This window comes from Salvelinus sp. IW2-2015, linkage group LG2 (genome assembly GCF_002910315.2).
Source record: "Salvelinus sp. IW2-2015 linkage group LG2, ASM291031v2, whole genome shotgun sequence".
In the NCBI taxonomy this organism is placed as follows: domain Eukaryota; kingdom Metazoa; phylum Chordata; class Actinopteri; order Salmoniformes; family Salmonidae; genus Salvelinus; species Salvelinus sp. IW2-2015.
The window spans coordinates 29240526-29263915 of NC_036839.1; the positions used below are offsets into that span (position 1 = coordinate 29240526).

The window sequence follows — 23390 nt, forward strand, 5'->3', positions numbered from 1 at the left end:
TTACCTGTATTAACTGCACTCGTTTGAACTCGTTACCTGTATAAAAGACACCTGTCCACACATTCAATACAAACAGACTCCAACCTCTCAACAATAGCGAAGACCAGAGAGCTGTGTAAGGACATCAGGGATACAATTGTAGACCTGCACAAGGCTGGGATGGGCTACAGGACAATAGGCAAGCAGCTTGGTGAGAAGGCACAACTGTTGGCGCAATTATTAAAATATGGAAGAAGTTCAAGATGAACGGTCAAATCACCCTCGTCTGGGCTCCATGCAGAGATCTCACCTCGTGGGGCATCAATATCATGAGGAAGGTGAGGGATCAGCCCAGAACTACACGGCAGACCTGGTCAATGACCTGAAGAGAGCTGGGACCAAGTCTCAAAGAAAACCATTAGAACACACTAACGCCGTCATGGATTAAAATCCTGCAGCGCACGCAAGGTCCCCCTGCTCAAGCCAGCGCATGTCCAGGCCCGTCTGAAGTTTGCCAATGACCATCTGGATGATCAAGAGGAGGAATGGGAGAAGGTCATGTGATCTGATGAGACAAAATAGAGCTTTTTGGTCTAAACTCCACCTGCCCGTGTTTGGAGGAAAAAGAAGGATGAGTACAACCCCAAGAACACCATCCAACCGTGAAGCATGGAGGTGGAAACATCATTCTTTGGGGATACTTTTCTGCAAAGGGGACAGGACGACTGCACCGAATTGAGGGGAGGATGGATGGGGAATGTATCGCGAGATCTTGGCCAACAACCTCCTTCCCTCAGTAAGAGCATTGTAGATGGGTCGTGGCTGGGTCTTCCAGCATGACAACGACCCGAAACACACAGCCAGGGCAACTAAGGAGTGGCTCCGTAAGAAGCATCTCAAGGTCCTGGAGTGGCCTAGCCAGTCTCCAGACCTGAACCCAATAGAAAATCTTTGGAGGGAGCTGAAAGTCCGTATTGCCAGCGACAGCCCCGAAACCTGAAGGATCTGGAGAAGGTCTGTATGGAGGAGTGGGCCAAAAAATCCCTGCTGCAGTGTGTGCAAACCTGGTCAAGAACTACAGGAAACGTATGATCTCTGTAATTGCAAACAAAGGTTTCTGTACCAAATATTAAGTTCTGCTTTTCTGATGTATCAAATACTTATGTCATGCAATAAAATGCAAATAATTACTTAAAAATCATACAATGTGATTTTCAGGATTTTTGTTTTAGATTCCGTCTCTCACAGTTGAAGTGTACCTATGATAAAAATTACAGACCTCTACATGCTTTGTAAGTAGAAAACCTGCAAAATCGGCAGTGTATCAAATACTTGTTCTCTCTCCACTGTATGCTGCTGCTACTCTCTGTTTATTATCTATGCAGTCACTTTATCCCTACCTACATGTACACTACTGGTCAAAAGTTTTAGAACACCTACTCATTCAAGGGTTTTCTTTATTTTTACTATTTTCTACGTTGTAGAATAATAGTGAAGACATCAAAACTATGAAATAACACATGGAATCATGTAGTAACCAAAAAAAGTGTTAAACAAATCAAAATATATTTTATATTTGAGATTCTTCAAATAGCCACCCTTTGCCTTGATGACAGCTTTGCACACTCTTGGCATTCTCTCAACCAGCTTAATGAGGTAGTCACCTGGAATGCAATTCAATTAACAGGTGTGCCTTCTTAAAAGTTAATTTGTGGAATTTCTTTCCATCTTAATGCATTTGAGCCAATCAGTTGTGTTGTGACAAGGTAGGGGTGGTATACAGAAGACAGCCCTATTTGGTGAAATACAAAGTCCATATTATGGCAAGAACAGCTCAAATAAGCAAAGAGAAAYGACAGTCCATCATAACTTTCAGACATGAAGGTCAGTCAATATGGAACATTTCAAGAACTTTGAAAGTTTCTTCAAGTGCAGTCACAAAAACCATCATGCGCTATGATGAAACTGGCTCTCATGAGGACCGCCAGAGGAATGGAAGACCCAGAGTTACCTCTGCTGTAGAGGATAAGTTCATTAGAGTTACACACCTCAGAAATTGCAGCCCAAATAAATGCTTCACAGAGTTCAAGTAACAGACACATCTCAACATCAACTGTTCACAGGAGACTGTGTGAATCAGGCCTTCATGGTCGAATTGCTACAAAGAAACCACTACTAATGGACACCAATGGGAAGAAGGGACTTGCTTGGGCCAAGAAACACGACCAATGGACATTAGACCGGTGGAAATTTGTCCTTTGGTCTGGAGTCCAAATTGGAGATTTTTGGTTCCAACTGCCGTGTCTTTGTGAGACGCGGTGTGGGTGAACGGATGATCTCTGCATGTATATTTCCCACCGTAAAGCATGAATGAGGAGGTGTTATGGTGTGGGGGTGCTTTACTGGTGACACTCTGGGAATTATTTAGAATTCAAGGCACACTTAATCACTGTGGCTACCACAGCATTCTGCAGCGATACGTCATCCCATCTGGTTTGGGCTTAGTAGGACTATCATTTGTTTTTCAACAGGGCAATGACCCAACACACCTCCAGGCGGTGTAAGGGCTATTTTACCAAGAAGGAGAGTGATGGAGTGCTGCATCAGATGACCTGGCCTCCACAATCCCCCAACCTCAACCAAATTGAGATGGTTTGGGATGAGTCTGACCACAGAGTGAAGGAAAAGCAAGAGCTCAGCATATGTGGGAACTTCTTCAAGACTGTAGGAAAAGGATTCCAGGTGAAGCTGATTGAGAGAATGCCAAGAGTGTGCAAAGCTGTCATAAATGCAATGGGTGGCTACTTTGAAGAATCTCAAATGTAAAATATATTTAGATTTGTWAAAAAAAAATATTATCAGGTATGAAGGTAAGACCCAGATGCAGACCACGTCGAATAAACATATTTCAACAGGGGCAAGCGATAGACAGGTCAAGGCAGGCAGGGTTCAGTAAACCAGATGTGGGTCAACAGTACCAGACGGCAGGCAGGCTCAGGGTCAGGGTAAGGCAGAGGTCGGTGATCCAGAGGGGGCCAAAGGGACAGGTCGGCATGCAGTCTCAGGTTCAGGGGCAGGCAGAGTGGTCAGGTAGGCGGGCTCAGAGTCAGGACAGGCAAGGGTCAAAACCAGGAGGGTGAGAAAAGCAGACTGGAAAAAGCAAGACAAACTGGCAACAGACAAACAGAGAACACAGGTATAAATACACAGGGGATAATGGGGAAGATGGGCGACACCTGGAGTGGGGTGGAGACAATCATAAAGACAGTTGAAACAGATCATAGTTTGATGTCTTCACTATTATTATGCAATGTAGAAAATAGTAAAAATAAAGAAAAATCCTTGTGTGAGTAGGTGTTCTAAAACTTTTGACCGGTAGTGTACATATTACCTCAATTACCGTGACTACCCCGTACCCCTGCACATTGACTCAGTACTGGTACCCCTTGTAAATAGCCTCGTTATTGTTAATTTATTGTGTTACTATTTTTAATTTAGTTTAATTAGTAAATTATTATTTTATTTATTTTTTTGTCCACCTATTTCTCCCCAATTTCGTGATATCCAATTGCGATCCAGTTACGATCTTGTCTCATTGCTGCAACTTTTGAATGGGCTTGGGAGCGACAAAGGTCGAGTCATGCATCCACCGAAACATGACTCTCTAAACCGCTCTCCTTAATACCCGCCCACTTAACCTGGAAGCCAGCTGCACCAATGTGTCGGAGGAAACACAATTCAACTGACGATCGAAATCAGYCTGCAGGCGCCCGGCCCGCCACAAGGCGTCACTAGAACACGATGAGCCAAGTAAAGCCCCCCCTGGCCAAACCCTCCCCTAACCTGGATGACGCTGGGCCAATTGTGCGCCGCCCTATGGGACCTCCGGTCACGGCCGGATGTGACACAGCCTGGGGTCGAACCTGGATCTGTAGTGATGCCTCAAGCACTGCAATGCAATGCCTTAGACCGCTGCGCCACTCGGGAGGCTCCAATTGGTAAGGTCCTGTTGTATTCGGCGCATGTGACAAATAAGATTTGATTTGAAAACGCGTTTCAATGATCATTGGTTAAAAAGATAAGAACAAAAGGTCCTAAAAAAACAGGGTAGGATTAAAAGTAAAGAAACTGTGATTTTCAAAACCTGCAATGAGTTTCTAGCCATAGGGAGGGTATTTTCTTGCTCCCCACGTCACCGTGAATCTCATAGTGTTTGAAAATCAATGTTTTTTAAATGTTTAAACTTTTGATGATGTCATTGAGTAGAAGTAAATGTAGAAATACGCCATTTCCACATATGTAGACACTTGTATGGTACTGGAGATAATGAAAATGAGATTGAAAATTGGTGGAATTACCATTCAAGTGTTCCTGACTCTCTCTGTCAGAAATGTCTGGGTCACTAAAGGCAACAAGGCCGTGAGGATTCACCCACAATCTCTCATTTACGCTCTCCCTCTCTCTATCATGGAGGTTGAATTCCTAGCTGTCACTCATTTGCAACAGAACGTTTCACTGTTTGTGTCACACTGTATCTCTTTCCCCCCTGCCAGCTAAGTATTTATTTCTGAGTGTCCCTCTAACTCTTCCCCCTCAGGGTTCTGGAGGAGCAGGCGTTAAGGACATATGTCCTGGCTCTATTTCGGCTACCGCGGGGCGAACGTCTTCAGGAGGTGGCACTGTGTTCAGTGTGGACGCCCCATGCCCGCTGTCACACGACAGGAACACTCTTCACCACCGACAGCTACCTATGCTTCGCCAGCCGAGAGGAGGGCCACTGCAGCCTGCTTATCCCTCTCTCAGAGGTACCCATAGTACCATATTGCAGTGCCTCCCTATTTGATTTATAGAAAGGTCTCACACAAAAATCCCTCACAAGTTCCCCTAGCCTAGCTCTTAAGGTTAATCCAGCCTTCCCAGAGGAGAGCCTTTATCAGTGTACTGCAGTGTATTTTGTGCTAGAGGTGGTGTATTTTGGAGGGGTGGTGTATTTTGGCTACATACTATGTTGACCCTGCTTCTCTGCTGGTTAAAGTGTAACGCAGGTGGAATGTGGCTACTGCTGTTTACACAGTGTTGTTGGAAGTGTTAGAGTTTACACCTTTAGCTTTACAATGGTTATCTACATTATATACCAGTCAGTCATACATTAAGCTATATATAGATGTATGTATGGCTCTGCTATACATAAAAGTTATTCATAGTTTATTACTGTGTTATTACTGTTTTATAAGTAAATAGCGCTACAGTTATTTCTTTGGCTGTTCACCTCTGACCCCTGTCTCCTCCTGTTTTATTGTCAGGTGATCTCCATAGAGAAGGCGGAGAGCACCAGCCTGCTGCCCAACCCAGTGATCGTCAGCGTGAGGAGTAAGAAGGCCTTCCAGCTGATCGAGCTGCAGGACAGAGACAGCCTGGTGGACAGTCTGACATCACGCCTCAGAGCCCTGCAGTGGAAACACTCCATGTTCCGCAGCAAGAAATCTCTGGTATGCTACAGCAACACTACTAACTGCTAAATGTCTGTTGTCAATTACACACATCATCTCATGGTGATGCCCAACAGGCCTAGTCCACAAAGCAGAATTACTGTATATTAATTGTGTATATTTGACTAATTCTGGTGTTTGGCCGCTCCAGACCTCCTCGTCTCCCTACTACACCTTCTGCTATGACACCATGTACTGTGACGGGGAGGATATCGAGGAGAAACCACTACGTCAAACAGTGAACACAGAGGCTCTGATGGCATGCTACCATCACTCTCAACCTGACCCCAACAACAGCACGGCTGTGAGTATGGAAACTGGCGCACCATAGGCTGTAGCCCTGATATGAATAGGGCCTTTATTATTATGGTGTTTAGATAGCAGATACCATAATAATGGTGGCTGCAGCCATATCAGGACTACATTGGCCAATGAGTTTTCAGTCTAGGCTTGATGTTTAGCATTGTGAATTAGGACTGGTTTAAGGTTTAGCTTGGTTTCCAGTTTCTAGTTGAAGTAGGGTGATTCTTGAATTCCGGTGGTAAATGCTGTCCCTTGATTTTGGCACCATGTAAAAACACTTTAAAATTACAAAAACATTACAAATAAATGTTATATTTATTTGACTGTTATTTAATAAGAGCATATGTACATATTTATTWGTATGCATTGTAAAAACTACTGGGGGCTAGCAAATTGGCTTGTCCCACTGGTGATATGTAGAGAGAGGTATAGTGACATGTTTTGGGGATTTAGAGATATCTATCTACTATTTTGAATCCTAGACAGTGAACAGAAGTATTTCATATATTGTATAGATCAACAAAAACAAATAAGGCTATTAAAATACCTTTTTTTTTAACAGTATAATGTGTGTCACTCAGTTTTATGTCATTGGTGTTACCGCCTTATTTACTGCTGCTCTTTAAATAATTAAAGAACAGCAGTAAATAACAATAGCTGGGCTATATACAGGGAGTACCGGTACAGAGTCAATGTGTCCATGTGTGGGGGCACCGGTGTCGAGGTAATATGTACAGTCGTGGTCAAAAGTTTTGAGAATGACACAAATATTAATTTTCACAAAGTTGGCTGCTTCAGTGTCATTAGATATTTTTGTCAGATGTTACTATGGTATACTGAAGTATAATTACAAGCATTTCATACGTGTCAAAGAATTTTATTTACAATTACATGAAGTTGATGCAAAGAGTCAATATTTCCAGTGTTGACCCTTCTTTTTCAAGACCTCTACAATCCGCCCTGGCATGCTGTCAATTAACTTCTGGGCCACATCCTGACTGATGGCAGCCCATTCTTGCATAATCAATGCTTGGAGTTTGTCAGAATTTGTGGGTTTTTGTTTGTCCACCTGCCTCTTGAGGATTGACCACAAGTTCTCGATGGGATTAAGGTCTGGGTAGCGGGCCGTGTCAGTGGCACTGTATTGTCCTCAAAGCGAGCAAAAAAGTTATTTAGTCTGTCTGGGAGCAAGACATCCTGATCCGCGACGGGGCTGGTTTTCTTTTTGTAATCCGTGATTGACTGTAGACCCTGCCACATACCTCTTGTGTCTGAGCTGTTGAATTGCGACTCTACTTTGTCTCTATACTGGCACTTAGCTTGTTTGATTGCCTTGTGGAGGGAATAGCTACACTGTTTGTATTCGGTCATGTTTCCGGTCACCTTGCCCTGGTTAAAAGCAGTGGTTCGCGCTTTCAGTTTCACGCGAATGCTGCCATCAATCCATGGTTTCTGGTTTGGGAATGTTTTAATCGTTGCTGTGGGTATTATGTCGCCGATGCACTTTCTAATGAACTCGCTGAAATCAGCGTATTCGTCAATGTTGTTGTTGGACGCAATGCGGAACATATCCCAATCCATGTGATCGAAGCAGTCTTGAAGCGTGGAGTGAGATTGGTCGGACCAGCGTTGAACAGACCTGAGCGCTGGAGCGTCTTGTTTTAGTTTCTGTATGTAGGCTGGAAGCAACAAAATGGAGTCGTGGTCAGCTTTTCCGAAAGGAGGGCGGGGGAGGGCCTTATATGCGTCGCGGAAGTTAGAATAACAATGATCTAGGGTTTTACCAGCCCTGGTAGCACAATCGATATGCTGATAGAATTTAGGGAGTTTTGTTATCAGATTAGCCTTGTTAAAATCCCCAGCTACGATGAATGCAGCCTCAGGGTGTGTGGTTTCCAGTTTACATAGAGTCAGATAAAGTTCGTTCAGGGCCATCGATGTGTCTGCTTGGGGGGGAATATATACGGCTGTGATTATAATCGAAGAGAATTCCCTTGGTAGATAATGCGGTCGACATTTGATTGTGAGGAATTCTAAGTCAGGTGAACAGAATGACTTGAGTTCCTGTATGTTGTTATGATCACACCACGTCTCGTTAATCATAAGGCATACCCACCCGCCCCTCTTCTTACCAGAAAGATGTTTGTTTCTGTCGGCGCGATGCGTGAAGAAACCAGCTGGCTGCACCGACTCCGTTAGCGTCTCTCGAGTGAGCCATGTTTCCGTGAAGCAAAGAACGTTACAGTCTCTGATGTCTCTCTGGAATGCTACCCTTGCTCGGATTTCATCAACCTTGTTGTCAAGAGACTGGACATTGGCGAGTAGTATGCTAGGGAGTGGAGCGCGATGTGCCCGTCTCCGAAGCCTGACCAGAAGACCGCTTCATTTGCCCCTTTTACGGCGTCGTTGTTTATGGTCGCCGGCTGGGATCTGATCCATTGTACTGGGTGGAAGGCAAAACACAGGATCCGCTTCGGGAGAGTCATATTCCTGGTCGTAATGATAGTGAGTTGACTATAAGTTGCTCTTATATTCAGTAGTTCCTCCCGACTGTATGTAATGAAACCTAAGATTACCTGGGGTACCAATGTAAGAAATAACACGTAAAAAAACAAAATACTGCATAGTTTCCTAGGAACGCGAAGCGAGGCGGCCATCTCTGAGGTAGAGTTATTAAATTCTATAGGTAGAGTTATTAAAGTGACTATGCATAGATATTAACAGAGAGTAGCAGCAGCGTAGAAGGGTGGGGGGGAAATGCAAATAGTCTGGGTAGCTATTTGATTAGCTGTTCAGGAGTCTTATGGCTTGGGGGTAGAAGCTGTTTAGAAGTCTCTTGGACCTAGACTTGGCACTCCGGTACCGCTTGCCGTGCGGTAGCAGAGAGAACAGTCTATGGCTAGAGTAGCTGGAGTCTTTGACAATTTTTAGGGCCTTCCTCTGACCCTGCCTGGTATAGAGGTCCTGGATGGCAGGAAGCTTAGCCCTGGGGATGTACTGGGCCGTACGGACTACCCTCTGTAGTGCCTTGCGGTCTGAGGCCGCAGGCAGTGATGCAACCTGTCAGGATGCTTTCGATGGTGCAGCTGTAAAAACTTTCGAGGATCTGAGGACCCATGCCAAATCTTTTCAGTCTCCTGAGGGGGAATAGGTTTTGTTGTGCCCTCTTCACGACTGTCTTGGTGTGCTTGGACTATGTTAGTTTGTTGGTGATGTGGACGCCAAGGAACTTGAAGCTCTGAACCTGCTCCACTGCAGCCCCGTCAATGAGAATGGGGGCGTGCTCGGTCCTCCTTTTCCTGTAGTCCACAATCATCTGCCTTGTCTTGGTCACGTCGAGGAAGAGGTTGTTGTCCTTGCACCACACGGTCAGGTCTCTGACCTCCTCCCTATAGGCTGTCTCATTGTTTCTAGTGATCAGGCCTACCCCTGTTGTGTCTTCAGCAAACTTAATGATGGTGTTGGAGTCGTGCCTGGCAATGCAGTCATGAGTGAACAGGGAGTACAGGAGGCGACTGAGCACGCACCCCTGAGGGGCCCCCCTGTTGAGGATCAGCGTGGCGGATGTGTTTTTACCTACCCTTACCACCTGGGGGCGGCACGTCAGGAAGTCCAGGATCCAGTTGCAGAGGGAGGTATTTAGTCCCAGGGTCCTTAGCTTATGGTGTTGAACGCTGAGCTATAGTCAATGAATAGCATTCTCACATAGGTGTTCCTTTTGTCCATGTGTGAAAGAGCAGTGTGGAGTGCAATAGAGATTGCATCATCTGTGGATCTGTTGGTGAAGTATGCAAATTGGAGTGGGTCTAGGGTTTCTGGGATAATGGTGTTAATGTGAGCCATGACCAGCCTTTCAAAGCATTTCATGGCTACAGACTTGAGTGCTACGGGTCAGTAGTCATTTAGGCAGGTCACCTTAGTGTTCTTGGGCACAGGGACTATGGTGGTCTGCTTGAAACATGTTGGTATTACAGACTCAGACAGGGAGAGGTTAAAAATGTCAGTGAAGACACTTGCCAGTTGGTCAGCGCATGCTCGGAGTACACGTCCTGGTTATCTGTCTGGCCCTGCGGCCTTGTAAATGTTGACCTGTTTAAAGTTCTTACTCACATCGGCTGCGGAGAGCGTGATCACACAGTCATCCGGACCAGCTGGTGCTCTCATGCATGTTTCAGTGTTATTTGCCTCAAAGCGAGCATAGAAGTTATTTAGCTTGTCTGGTAGGCTCGTGTCACTGGGCAGCTCTCGGCTGTGCTTCCCTTTGTAGTCTGTAATAGTTTGCAAGCCCTGACACATCCGACGAGTGTCGGAGCCGGTGTAGTACGATTCGATTTAGTCCTGTATTGACACTTTGCCTGTTTGATGGTTCGTCGGAGGGCATAGCGGGATTTCTTATAAGCTTCCGGGTTAGAGTCCCGCTCCTTGAACGCGGCAGCTCTTCCCTTTAGCTCTGTGTGAATGTTGCCTGTAATCCATGGCTTCTGGTTGGGGTATGTACAGTTGAAGTGGGATGTTTACATACACCTTAGCCAAATACATTTAAACTCAGTTTTTCACAATTCCTGACATTTAATCCTAGTAAAAATTCCCTGTCTTAGGTCGGGGTGGCAGGTAACCTTGTGGTTAGAGCGTTGGATTAGTAACCGGAAGGTTGCAAGATCAAATCCCCGAGCTGACAAGGTAAAAATCTGTTGTTCTGCCCCTGAACAAAGCAGTTAAGCCACTGTTCCTAGACCGTCGTTGAAAATAAGAGTTTGTTCTTAACTGACTTGCCTAGTAAAATAAAAAAAGTTAGGATCACCACTTTATTTTAAGAATGTGAAATGTCAGAATAATTGTAGAGAGAATTATTTACTTCAGCTTTTATTTCTTTCATCACATTCCCAGTGGGTCAGAAATKTACATACACTCAATTAGTATGTGGTAGCATTGCCTTTAAATTGTTTAACTTGGGTCAAACATTTCGGGTAGCCTTCCACAAGCTTCCCACAATAAGTTGGGTGAATTTTGGCCCATTCCTCCTTACAGAGCTGGTGTAACTGAGTCAGGTTTGTAGGCCTTGCTCGCACACGCTTTTTCAGTTCTGCCCACAAATGTTCTATAGGATTGAGGTCAGGGCTTTGTGATGGCCACTCCAATACCTTGACTTTGTTGTTCTTAAGCCATTTTGCCACAACTATGGAAGTATGCTTGGGGTCATTGTCCATTTGGAAGACCATTTGTGACCAAGCTTTAACTTTCTGACTGATGTCTTGAGGTGTTGCTTCAATATATCTACATAATTTTCCATCCTTATGATGCCATCTATTTTGTGAAGTGCACCAGACCCTCCTGCAGCGAAGCACACCCACAACATGGTGCTGCCACCTCCATGCTTCACGGTTGGGATGGTGTTCTTCGGCTTGCAAACATCCCCCTTTTTCCTCCAAACATAACGATGGTCATTATGGCCAAACAGTTTCATCAGACCAGAGGACATTTCTCCAAAAAGTACGATCTTTGTCCCCATGTGCAGTTGCAAACCGTAGTCTGGCTTTTTTGTGGCGGTTTTGGAGCAGTGGCTTCTTCCTTGCTGAGCGGCCTTTCAGGTTATGTCGATATAGGCCTCGTTTTACATTGCTATAGATACTTTTGTACCTGTTTCCTCCAGTATCTTCACAAGGTCTTTTACTGTTCTGGGATTGATTTGCACTTTACGCACCAAAGTACGTTCATCTCTAGGAGACAGAGAACGGTATAACGGCTGCATTGTTCCATCGTGTTTATATTTGCGTACTATTGTTTGTACAGATGAACGTGGTACCTTCAGGCGTTTGGAAATTGCTCCCAAGGATGAACCAGACTTGTGGAGGTCTACAATTTTTTTTCTGAGCCCTTGGCTGATTTATTTAGATTTTCCCACAATATCAAGCAAAGAGGCACTGAGTTTGAAGGTAGGCCTTGAAATACATCAACAGGTACACCTCCAATATACTCAAATGATTTCAATTTGCCTATCAGAAGCTTCTAAAGCCATGACGTCATTTTCTGGAATTTTCCAAGCTGTTTAAAGGCACAGTCAACKTAGTGTATGTAAACGTCTGACCATCTGGAATTGTGATACAGTGAACTATAAGTGAAATAATCTGTCTGTAAACAATTGTTGGAAAAATTACTTGTGTATTTGCACAAATTAGATGTCYTAACCGACTTGCCAAAACAAGAAATTTGTGGAGTGGTTGAAAACAAGTTTTAATGACTCCAAACTAAGTGTATGTAACCTTCCGACTTCAACTGTACGTACAGTCACTGAGGGGACGACGTCCTTGATGCACTTATTGATAAAGCCAGTGACTGATGTGGTGTACTCCTCAATGCCATCGGAAGAATCCCGGAACATATTCCAGTCTGTGCTAGCAAAACAATTTTGTAGTTTAGCATCTGCTTCATCTGACCACTTTTTTATACTGAGTCACTAGTGCTTCCTACTTAAATTTKAGCTTGTAAGCAGGAATCAGGAGGGTAGAATTATGGTCAGATTTGCCAAATGGAGGGCGAGGGAGAGCTTTGTACGTGTTTCTGTGTGTGGAGTAAAGGTGGTCTAGAATGTTTTTCCCTCTGGTTGCACATATAACATCTGCTAAACAGTGTACATGATTGATTTATTTGTTCCAAAGTGTATTGGTGTTAGTCAATTTCAATGAAGGTAAATAACATTGTGAGCAAAATTATGAATCATATCAGTTTAGTAAATAATTTTTAAAGAATTTAACTTTCGTGGCATTAATTTCATAAAATACTAATTTACCTAAATTGTCTCATTGGTGTTACCATGATTCATGTTACTACTCCTAATGGTCGCACAATGTTATCATATTATAATTTTTTTTTTTAAGTCATTAAGCTACCATATTCGTAGATTTAGGATGGGAAGATGTACCCGCATACATAAAATCAAATGCCAACGTAATTCAAGAACGACACAGCAACTCCTTTGTTGTTGTCATACCAAAAATGTAGTAGAACGCATCAGAAACAGACTGGAAACCAGGGTATGCTAAATGTGATATAGTGGCAGGTCTGGGATGAAGTTGTGACTCTGTACATCTCTTTTATTATTTACACATATTGATCCCTGTTCTCCCCMTGGCTGGCATCCTGGGTAACTTGACCTCCTAATACAGGCCACGGCTATTGTGGTTAATAGTTTTAAGAATGTGCTTACAGTACTATATTCAGCTTGCTGAAGGTTGTGTGTGTGTCCTGTAGACCATGGAGCAGGTGAAAGAGCGTTTGTGGGAGGACCACTTCCCGGAGTACGGTCGAGGCGTCCACATGTTCCGTACAGCGAAGATCCAGAAGCTGGTTGCCATGGGGATACCAGAGTCGCTACGGGGAGAGCTATGGATGACCTTCTCTGGTGAGGGACGGAGGAGTCTGAGGTCATTGGTTACTATAACAACAGGMCACATACACTACATGACCAAAAGTATTGGACACTTGCTCGTTGAACATCTCATTCTAAAATCATGGGCATTAATAAGTTGGTCCACCCCTTTGCTGCTATAACAGCCTCCACTATTCTGGGAAGGCTTTCCAATAGATATTGGAACATTGCTGCGGAGACTTGCTTCCATTCAGCCATAAGCATTAGTGAGGTCGGGCACTGATGTTGGSTGATTAGGCCTGGCTCGCAATCGGTGTTCCAATTCATCCTGAAGGTGTACGATGGGGTTGAAGTCAGGGCTCTGTGCAGGCAGGTCAAGTTCTTCAACACCGATCTTGACAAACCATTTCTGTATGGACCTTGCTTTGTGCATGGGGGCATTGTCATGCTGAAAAAGGAAAGGGCCTTCACCAAACTGTTGCCACAAATCTGGATGCACAGAATTGTCTAGAATGTCATTGTATGCTGTAACGTTAAGATTTCCCTTCACCGGAACTAAGGGGCCATGAAAAACAGCCCCATTATTCCTCCTCCACCTAACTTTACAGTTGGCAATATGCATTCAGTTAGGTAGCGTCATCCTGGCATCCGCCAAACCCAGATTCGTCCATCGGACTGCCAGACGGTGAAGCGTGATTCATCACTCCAGAGAACGCGTTTCCACTGCTCCAGAGTCCAATGGCGGCAAGCTTTACACCACCCCAGCAGACGCTTGGCATTGTGCATGATGTTCTTAGGCTTGTGTGCGGCTGCTCGGCCATGGAAACCCTTTTCATGAAGCTCCCGACAAACAGTTCTTGTGCTGGCGTTGCTTCCAGAGGCAGTTTGGAACTCGGTAGTGAGTGTTGCTACCGTTGACAGGCTATTTTTACGCGCTTAAGCACTCGGCGGTCCCGTTCTGTGAGCTTGTGTGGCCTACCACTTCGCGGCTGAGCCATTGTTGCTCCTGGACGTTTCCACTTCACAATAACAGCACTTACAGTTGACCGGGGCAGCTCTAGCAGGGCAGAAATTTGACAAACTGACTTGTTGGAAAGGTGGCATCCTATGACAATGCCACGTTAAAAGTCACTGAGTAAGCTCATTCTACTGCTAATGCTTGTCTATGGAGATTGCATGGCTGTGTGCTCGATTTTATACACCTGTCAGCAACGGGTGTGGCTGAAATAGTCAAATCCACTAATTTGAAGGGGTGTCCACTTACTTTTGTATATATAGTGTATATTTAATGGCAGAGTTATGGTTAGGGTAGATATTTGTATATCCCCAAAGGAGAGAGAGAGAGAGTGCTGTTCTGTGTTGTGCTCGACTGCCTACTTTCCGTTCCTTTCCTGTGTACTGTACCATACCTAGCAATTCTAGTATGTGCCATTTTATCTTAAAGTTTGTGGAGTGGCTTTTACCAGGCAAGCAGTTCCCTTTTTTAGAACATTGTAGAGTCCATTCTCGGGGACCCTACTTTGCCATAACTGTTAGCATCAAATTTAATGTAATATGGAATCCAGAGCGGCAGGATTTAGTGGGCATACAAATAACTTGTGACCTCATCTCCAATGAAAACAAGCAATTAGGTCTGTGAGCACCCTGCACACACTGCACCAGAAACAGACAGGCAACCGATTGTGGCTTCACCACTCACTGGGATAGAACTGAACAGACTGTTTTCTTTGGCCCCATATCAAACTATCCTAGGTCCATGTTTACTCCCTCTCAATGATCTGAAAGCATCCTTTCACATCCTAGAGGGGGAGTCAACAAAGGGAAAGAGCTAGTTTAAAAAAAACAAGCCTTGTCCCAAAGTAATCTCGGTTAACCCAGAACTAAAGTCTTGCGTAATCCCAAAGTAACCCCTACCTTTTTGGTGTTTGCAGATCTGAAGGAACCGGAAAGGTGATTTATCCATTCCTTTTAGATCGAAAGGAAAGGGAAAGGGGATGTTGTTTGGCCAGGSCTTCATGTATGTAGTTATATGCTGTTGCTGTGTAACACTGATACCTTTCCCCCTGGAAACGCAGATGCCTCATCAGAGTTGGCATCCCACCCAGGCTACTACTCGGGGCTGGTGACAGAGTCTACGGGGCAAAGCAGTCTGGCCACGGAGGAAATCGAGAGAGACCTGCACCGCTCGCTCCCAGACCACCCCGCCTTCCAGAACGTCAAAGGCATTGCCGCGTTGCGCCGCGTCCTCACCGCATATGCCCACCGCAACCCCAAGATTGGCTACTGCCAGGTAAGGTACCCACCACCATACAGTATGTCACAGTGTATGCACATGTGTACAGTCAACTGTATAGTGTGTCCAGTGTCCATAACCATACAGTTACAGACAGTATAACTGACTGTCTGTCTGCCTTTTTAGTCGATGAATATCCTGGCATCTGTGCTGCTGCTGTACACTAAAGAGGAGGCGGCCTTCTCACTGCTAGTGGCTGTGTGTGAGAGAATGCTGCCTGACTACTTCAACCGCAGAGTCATAGGTGAGAGGTCAAACTGACCTGTATAGGTTTACCACTGCTACTGCTATTGTTACTACAGTACTTTTACTACAGCAATGGTTTGTTTACTTCAGCTAGTATTGTACATTAAAGAAGTACTATCAAAGACACAGCAGAGATACTATTAGTACACATGCATTTTCCTGTAGAGCTGTTCTGGTGTTTAGGTGATTTGAATGTGGTTTCCTTGTGGCATGTTTATTCTGTCAGGGCTGTTTTTCTGCCCCGACTGCCATTGGAGCCAACAATATCCAAAGGCTTTCTTTAGCCATGTGAAGCGTGTGCTGAAACACAACCTAATTTCCTCTGCTTTATGTTGCTATTTATTTATGGCGCAAATGAAATGCGTTCAAAGTAATTTCCTCTTCCTTTAACTGTTCTGTCTGAATGAGTGTCTGGCCTGTTCAGCTTTGAAACGGCAGTTGTTTACTTATTCTCCTTAGAAAATAGATTGTTAATCTCCAGGCAACTTCCTGGTTCAAATAGTCTTTAAAATAGAACTTATCTGGGATATTTCACAATGAGTATACATCATGAGTATGCACCCATAGTATTTCCATGAGACCAAAACCCATTTCCTTTGATGGGATAAAAAATATTTTTTATTTTATACTTCTATGTGTGTTTATCTATAATATTGTAGATTTCCACTTGTGTTTGAGTTTGCAGGTGCTCAGGTGGACCAGTCAGTGTTTGAGGAGCTGATCCGGGATCGTCTTCCCGAGCTGGCCGAGCACATTCCCGACCTCTCCCCCCTCTCTTCCATCTCCCTGTCCTGGTTTCTCACMCTCTTCCTCAGCGTGCTTCCCTTCCGCAGCGCTGTCTGTGTGGTAGACTGCTTCTTCTTTCACGGCATCAAAGCCATCTTCCAGCTGGGGCTAGCTGTGCTGGATGCTAACGCTACGGCACTGTGTGCTAGTGCAGACGACGGCCAGGCACTCATGATCCTCACTGGGTAATGCTTGACGGAAACAAAAGCCTGCACACACAGGCACTCTGTAGACAAGATTGGCCAACCCTGATGTGTGGGATGTTAATAGTTAATCATGCCTTTTATTTTCACTCTTGGCTCTGTCTGCAGTTTTCTGGACCAGGTGAAGTACGATGAGGATCCATCTCCCCCTACCCCTCTCTCGTCTCAGAGTGGGGAGGAGGGCAGACCGCCTGTAAAACAACACACCCTGATCACTGACCTCATCGCTGACTCCTATGAGGTAAGACGGCACTGCAATACTCCCTCCACACCACCAGAGGGTTGTGGTGACAGTGTGGAGCTGATCTTTGTTCTCGTTGTGTGTTCGGTCTTGTCAGAAATTTGGAGACCTGACGGTGAGACAAATAGAGAAGTTGCGATGCAGACACCGGATCCAGGTTCTCCAAGCACACGAGGACACCACCAAGGAGAATGCGGTGGTTCTCTCATTTCACATAAACAGTCACAAACCTTATGCTTTTCCTCTCCAAACTTCTCTGACCATTCCCCTCTCTCTCTGTATATTTAGCTCAGGGTAGTGACCCCAGATGTCTCTCTCTCCCCTGAAAGCCTGGCTGATGTCTACGACCTCTTCAAGGTACTTCAGTTCAAATCAATACACCTTAATTTATCTCCCCATGACCACTAAGAAAGGCATTGCCAGAACACAATAATAACATCCTCTGCTTATAGTCCAACTGTACAACAACACTTCTGTTTCTGTTTGTCTTATAGACAGAGCACTTCATCAACCTGTACTGGGGCGATGGGGGCACCACATTGGCCCTCCAGCACCATGACCCAGGCCGGCCCTATGTGGAGCAGTACAGAGTGGACCGGGTCCAGTTTAAGAGCCTGTACATGCTGCTGGTTCCCTGGCTTTGTGGCTTCCATACTGACACCGTGGCCCACCGGACCTTCACACTACTGGACCAGGACAGAGACTCACTCATCACCTTCAGAGAGTTCGCTGGGTGGCTGGGTATGTGAGCAAGTGTTTGTGTGTGAAAGAGAAAGAAATAGAGGGAGTGTGTGTGAAAGAGAAAGAAATAGAGGGAGTGTGTGTGAAAGAGAAAGAAATAGAGGGAGTGTGTGTGAAAGAGAAAGAAATAGAGGGAGGGTGTGTGTCTAAAGGGAGGGAGAGTGAGTGCCTGAAGAGAGACTGTGTGTGTAATATGAGTTTGTGTGCGTGACTGTGCCTGCAAGTATATACGAAAACCAAGAAAACATACACCAGGCTATCTCACATCCCAATTCCCTTGTAAGGCATATCAGTCATGAACATTGGAAACCTGCCCACTATGCTTTTATGGGCATCTGGAATTCAGCCCACAAAGCTTTTATGGGAATCAATATCCAGCCAAGGCTTTTAGGAGTAGATGTTGTGTACAGTACAGTGACAACCACTGAAGTAGAGTAAGATCAAGATKATGTAAATTCACCTCTTAAACTCACACATCTGAAGGGCTCCCTCTGTGGCCCTCTATCATTCAGAATAAACACTAACCTAGAATTTACTGACAGTATAAGCACTAACCTTTCATTTATTGACACACATTGTGATTTAAGGCCAATGACATTTCTGTGTGTGTGTCTCTCCGTTTCAGATACGCTATACTGTGAGGAACTGAATGAAAAGGTCAGACTACTCTATCGTTTGCACATACCTCCAGGTGGGTCACATAGCCTTCCTGTGGTGTTTTGCTTCTCTTTCATGTACTTTAGTTGGACATGCTATTATCTTTAAATAATATGTGCACTTTGTGACAACTGCTGATGTAAAAAGGACCTTAGAAAATATATTTGATTGATGAATTAACTAGAGATGAACATTCTTCATAATGGGACTGTTTCCTGTAGCTCTGACTGAGAGTGAGGATGACCCATCTCCACTGAAGAGCCCTCAGCTGTCCACTACCAGACCACTCCATGTAGAGCTGCCCAATGGTAAGTATTCACACACTGTTCCAGATTCACATTTACAGCGCAGGTCTGTTTAGATTATCACGTTGATGTAGCTCCTGATGTGTGTGTTCATGTTGAAGGGGAGATGAGAGACTTTCAGGAACAGTTGAAACAGATGTTGAAAGACCTGGCTAAAGAGAAGGAGAAGGATGTGGAGCAACCTGTACCTCCAATGAACCAGGTACATACAATAAAATCAGGGATCTATTAAACAAAGAGTCATTGAAAGGTACTAAGTAAGTCACAATACTTGTATTATTGTTTTCTACAGAGGGAGTTCATCCAGTTCTGTAAGACCCTCTACAGCATGTTCCATGGCAGCCCAGACGAGAATGAGCTCTTTCAGGCCATCGCTACAGTGACCAGCCTGGTGCTGCAGATCGGCGAGGTTGGGCACCGCAGCCGCTGCTCAGGGTCAGAGGTCAGCAGCGAGGGTGGGGCCGGAGACGAGGTAGAGGACGATCACAGGGAGGGGAGTCAAGAAGACCATCCCGTCTTCAGCACCGAAGAAGAAGCAGGAGAGAGAAAGGAGGGGACCAGCAAGAGTTCAGGGTCTGAGAGTCAGAGCGAGTGGGCGGTCAGCTATGCTCAGATCCTGGCTTCTCTCCTCACAGAACAGCAGCTAGTCAACTTCTTTGAGAAACCGATGGACCTGTCAGCAAAGGTGGCTGAGGCAAAAGTGAAACAGTACCATGAAAGGGCTGGTCTGCTTATGCTCCAGCAAGGGACCAGCTGATTTCAACATGACCAACAGAACCTCGATGTGAGAACCACAGTGTGACCCAATACTGGGCTTCCAATCTAGTTTCTTATCTAGCTGTCCGGGCACCTTTGTAAGTGTTGTCTGTGTCCTCCGTCTTAAAAGGATGAGTGGGTACCAAGAGTCCGTATGTGCCTATATTGAGTCGTTGGTCTGTCGAGCACAAAGGAGAAGTAATGTAGATGTGTAGGTCTTCCACTCCTGATGTAGCCGTGGAGAAATGTGGCCTCGTCTTTTGGGATCAACAACTGCCTGAAAGCAGGTTAACCAAAACCAAGACATGCATGATAATCAAGAGACTACATGATGTATCAGTCATAATCATATATACTACTGTGAGAATGTCCCACACACCATGCACTACACATAGCACCATGAAAAGGGTTATTTTTTATTTTTCGTTGCTCAGTATTTATACATACGTTTTCATTCTGCTTCATCCGGTCTATGAAATGGGAACAAACTCAAATGTGCCCAGTTTTAGTGACATTTTATTTGACTTAACATTGGCTGCCTGGTTGGTGATACACCTGTTTGCCATATTGTCCAATCAAGTAGAGCAGACAAGTGTTCTTTTCTGCCCAAATATTTTCTGCCTGTACACCTGCAGTGTATCATTTTTGGCAAGCTTTTCATTTTCCTTTTATATATATAGCCCAAGGAGTCAAGGACTATTAACTGCCAAATGTTTGTCATACAATAATGGACATTGGAATCTTGCTTTTGTGTGCGACACATAAAAAATGTGCACCTATATATTTTGTCAAATCACAATCGCCACGGTTTACAGCAAGTATAAAAGGTGCAGCAAAATACTTGTGCTAGCTCCTCAACAATGCAGTACATTAATGCATTTTGTTCTTTAAGAAGTCTTATTTTAGGTGTTCTAAAACTGTTTGAGCCTTATTATTCTCCCAAGCATATTTCTTCATTCAAGCCTTAAATGTAAGTGACCAGTATTATGTTATAGACTAAAGTCCTACACACTTTCTTAAAATCAGTTGATACTAAACAAACTAAACTGCTGTGCCTCAGATTTAGTTGAATAAGTCTTCTATATAGAGAACTTGATTTTTCCATTTCAAATCAGTGGTGGTGTTAAATTGAGGTTTTGGTTATTCCAGAACCAGTCTGATGCCTTCTAATTGACTACAGATGCACCTTGATGTTATTCGTAGTGCACACTCACAAGTTCACTTGACGTGCATTATCACAAATCAGGCCATTTATCACTTCTTTAGCGTGTCTGCTGCAAAATATCGGACATGGTTTGTTTGTAAATCATTAAAAACAATGTTGCATCCTTGTCTTATTCAATATATTGCATAGACCAGTGATTCCCAAACTTTTTATAGTCCTTTACCCCTTCAAACATTCACTGAGGTAAAGTTGCTTTTATATTCACACATTCGGCCATCCAACAGACATTCACCAAACTAGGTATGATTTATTCTATAAATGTCTAGCATACTTTTACAACCTTTCTTTTGAGGAAAGATTCCAGTTTGGATTTTATAGAAATACATAAAATCTATTAAAAGCCATTTAAAGCGGTATAAATCAAAAACGAATTCACTGTCACAGAAACATCAAACTATGTATGATTTATTCTATAAATGTCTAGCTTACTTTTACAACCTTTGTTTTGAGTAGAAATTCCAGTTTTGACATGTAAGAAATACATAACATCTATAAAATGCCATTTAAAGCTATAGTTGAAGTCGGAAGTTAACATACACTTAGGTTGGAGTCATTAAATCAATTTTTTCTACCACTCCACAAATTTCTTGTTAACAACCTATAGTTTTGGCAAGTCGGTTAGGACATCTACTTTGTGCATGACATGTCATTTTTCCAACAATTGTTTACAGATTATTTCACTTAATCACAATCCCAGATGGTCAGTAGTTTACATACACTAAGTTGACTGTGCCTTTAAACAGCTTGGGAAATTCCAGAAAATGACRTCATGGCTTTAGAAGCTTCCGATAGGTTAATTGACATCATTTGAGTATATTGGAGGTGTACCTGTGGATGTATTTCAAGGCCTACCTTCAAACTCAGTGCCTCTTTGCTTGACATCATGGGAAAATGAAAAATAAATCAGCCAAGACCCCAGAAAAAAATTTGTAGACCTCCACAAGTCTGGTTCATCCTTGGGAGCAATTTCCAAACGCCTGAAGGTACCACGTTCATCTGTACAAACAACAGTACGCAAGTATAAACACCATGGGACCACGCAGCTGTCATACTGCTCATGAAGGAGACGGGTTCTGTCGCCTAAAGATGAACGTACTTTGGTGTGAAAAGTTCAAATCAATCCCAGAACAGCAGCAAAGGACCTTGTGAAGATGCTGGAGGAAACAGGTACAAATGTATCTATATCCACAGTAAATCGAGTCCTATATCGACATAACCTGAAAGGCCGCTCAGCAAGGAAGAAGGCACTGATCCAAAACTGCCACAAAAAAGCCAGACTACGGTTTGCAACTGCACATGGGGACAAAGATCGTACTTTTTGGAGATATGGCCTCTGGTCTGATGAAACAAAAATAGAACTGTTTGGCCATAATGACCATCGTTATGTTTGGAGGAAAAGGGGGGATGTTTGCAAGCCGAAGAACACCATCCCAACCGTGAAGCACGGGGTGGCAGCATCATGTTCTGGGTGTGCTTTGCTACAGGAGGTACTGGTGCACTTCACAAAATAGATGGCTTCATGAGGATGGAAAATTATGTGGATATATTGAAGCAACATCTCAAGACGTTAGTCAGGAAGTTAAAGCTTGGTCGCAAATGGGTCTTCCAAATGGACAATGACCCCAAGTTGTGGCAAAATGGCTTAAGGACAACAAAGTCAAGGAATTGGAGTGGCCATCACAAAGCTCTGACCTCAATCCTATAGAAMATTTGTGCGCAGAACTGAAAAAGCGGGTGCGAGCAAGGAGGCCTACAAACCCGACTCAGTTACACCAGCTGTCAGGAGGAATGGGCCAAAATTCACCCAACTTATTGCGGGTAGCTTGTGGAAGGCTACCCGAAACGTTTGACCCAAGTTAAACAATTTAAAGGCAATGCTACCAAATACTAATTGAGTGTATGTACATTTCTGACCCACTGGGAATGTGATGAAAGACATACAAGCTGAAATAAATCATTCCCTCTACTATTATTCTGACATGTCACCTTCTTAAAATAAAGTGGTGATCCTAACTGACCTAAGACAGGGTATTTTTTACTAGGATTAAATGTCAGGAATTGTGAAAAACTGAGTTTAAATGTATCTGGCTAAGGTGTATGTAAACTTCCGACTTCAACTGTGTGTGTGTATATATATATATATATAAAAACGTTTAAAAAAAGAAATGTTTATCGCACTTTTATTTGGCGTACCCCCATACCCCAGTTTGGGAATACCTGTCATAGACTGATTCACCAAGGAGATTGAAGACCCTCAAAAGCACATGCAATGCGGCTGAAGTAAACATGCGGCTCCCGAGTGGCCTAAGGCACTGCATTTCAGTGCTATAGGCATCACTACAGACCCTGGTTTGATTCCAGGCTGTATGACAACCGGCCGTGATTGGGAGTCCCATAGGGCAGCGCACAATTGGCCCAGCATCGTCCGGGTTAGGGTTTGGTCGGGGAAGGCCGGCATTGAAAATAAGAATTTGTTCTTAACTGACATACCTAGTTAAATAAAAGGTTAAAAAATATATATAAAACATGCTTTTATATCTGAACAAAATAAAAAAGCTTTTATACCCAAATGTAACAGTATAGCTTCCGTCCCTCTCCTCGCCTTGAACCAGGGACCCTCTGCACACAGACAACAGTCACCCACGAAGCATCGTTACCCATTGCGCCACAAAAGCCGCGGCCCTTGCTGAGCAAGGGGAACAACTACTTCTAGGTCTCAGAGCGAGTGACGTCACCGATTAAAACGCTATTAGCGCGCACCCCGCTAACTAGCTAGCCATTTCACATCAGTTACACTCAC

At 44.1% G+C, this 23390-nt stretch overlaps 1 protein-coding gene across 2 annotated transcripts in view; it reads left to right on the forward strand.

The window, feature by feature from the left end:
• Positions 1–20691, forward strand: part of LOC111977812 (TBC1 domain family member 8-like) — a 31215-nt gene extending 10524 nt beyond the window's left edge. The window contains exons 6-20 of one of the 2 annotated variants that reach the window (XM_024007510.2): positions 4577–4784; positions 5283–5468; positions 5620–5772; positions 13020–13170; positions 15213–15427; positions 15557–15674; positions 16362–16647; positions 16774–16906; positions 17004–17102; positions 17195–17263; positions 17401–17647; positions 18273–18338; positions 18526–18612; positions 18684–18811; positions 18902–20691. In XM_024007510.2, coding sequence (XP_023863278.1) covers positions 4577–4784; positions 5283–5468; positions 5620–5772; positions 13020–13170; positions 15213–15427; positions 15557–15674; positions 16362–16647; positions 16774–16906; positions 17004–17102; positions 17195–17263; positions 17401–17647; positions 18273–18338; positions 18526–18612; positions 18684–18811; positions 18902–19366 — 2611 coding nt within the window. In that variant the 3' untranslated portion in view covers positions 19367–20691. The remainder of the gene's footprint in view (positions 1–4576; positions 4785–5282; positions 5469–5619; positions 5773–13019; positions 13171–15212; positions 15428–15556; positions 15675–16361; positions 16648–16773; positions 16907–17003; positions 17103–17194; positions 17264–17400; positions 17648–18272; positions 18339–18525; positions 18613–18683; positions 18812–18901) is intronic. The other variant, XM_024007519.2, reaches the window with a different exon arrangement.
• The last annotated feature ends 2699 nt before the right edge of the window (positions 20692–23390 follow it).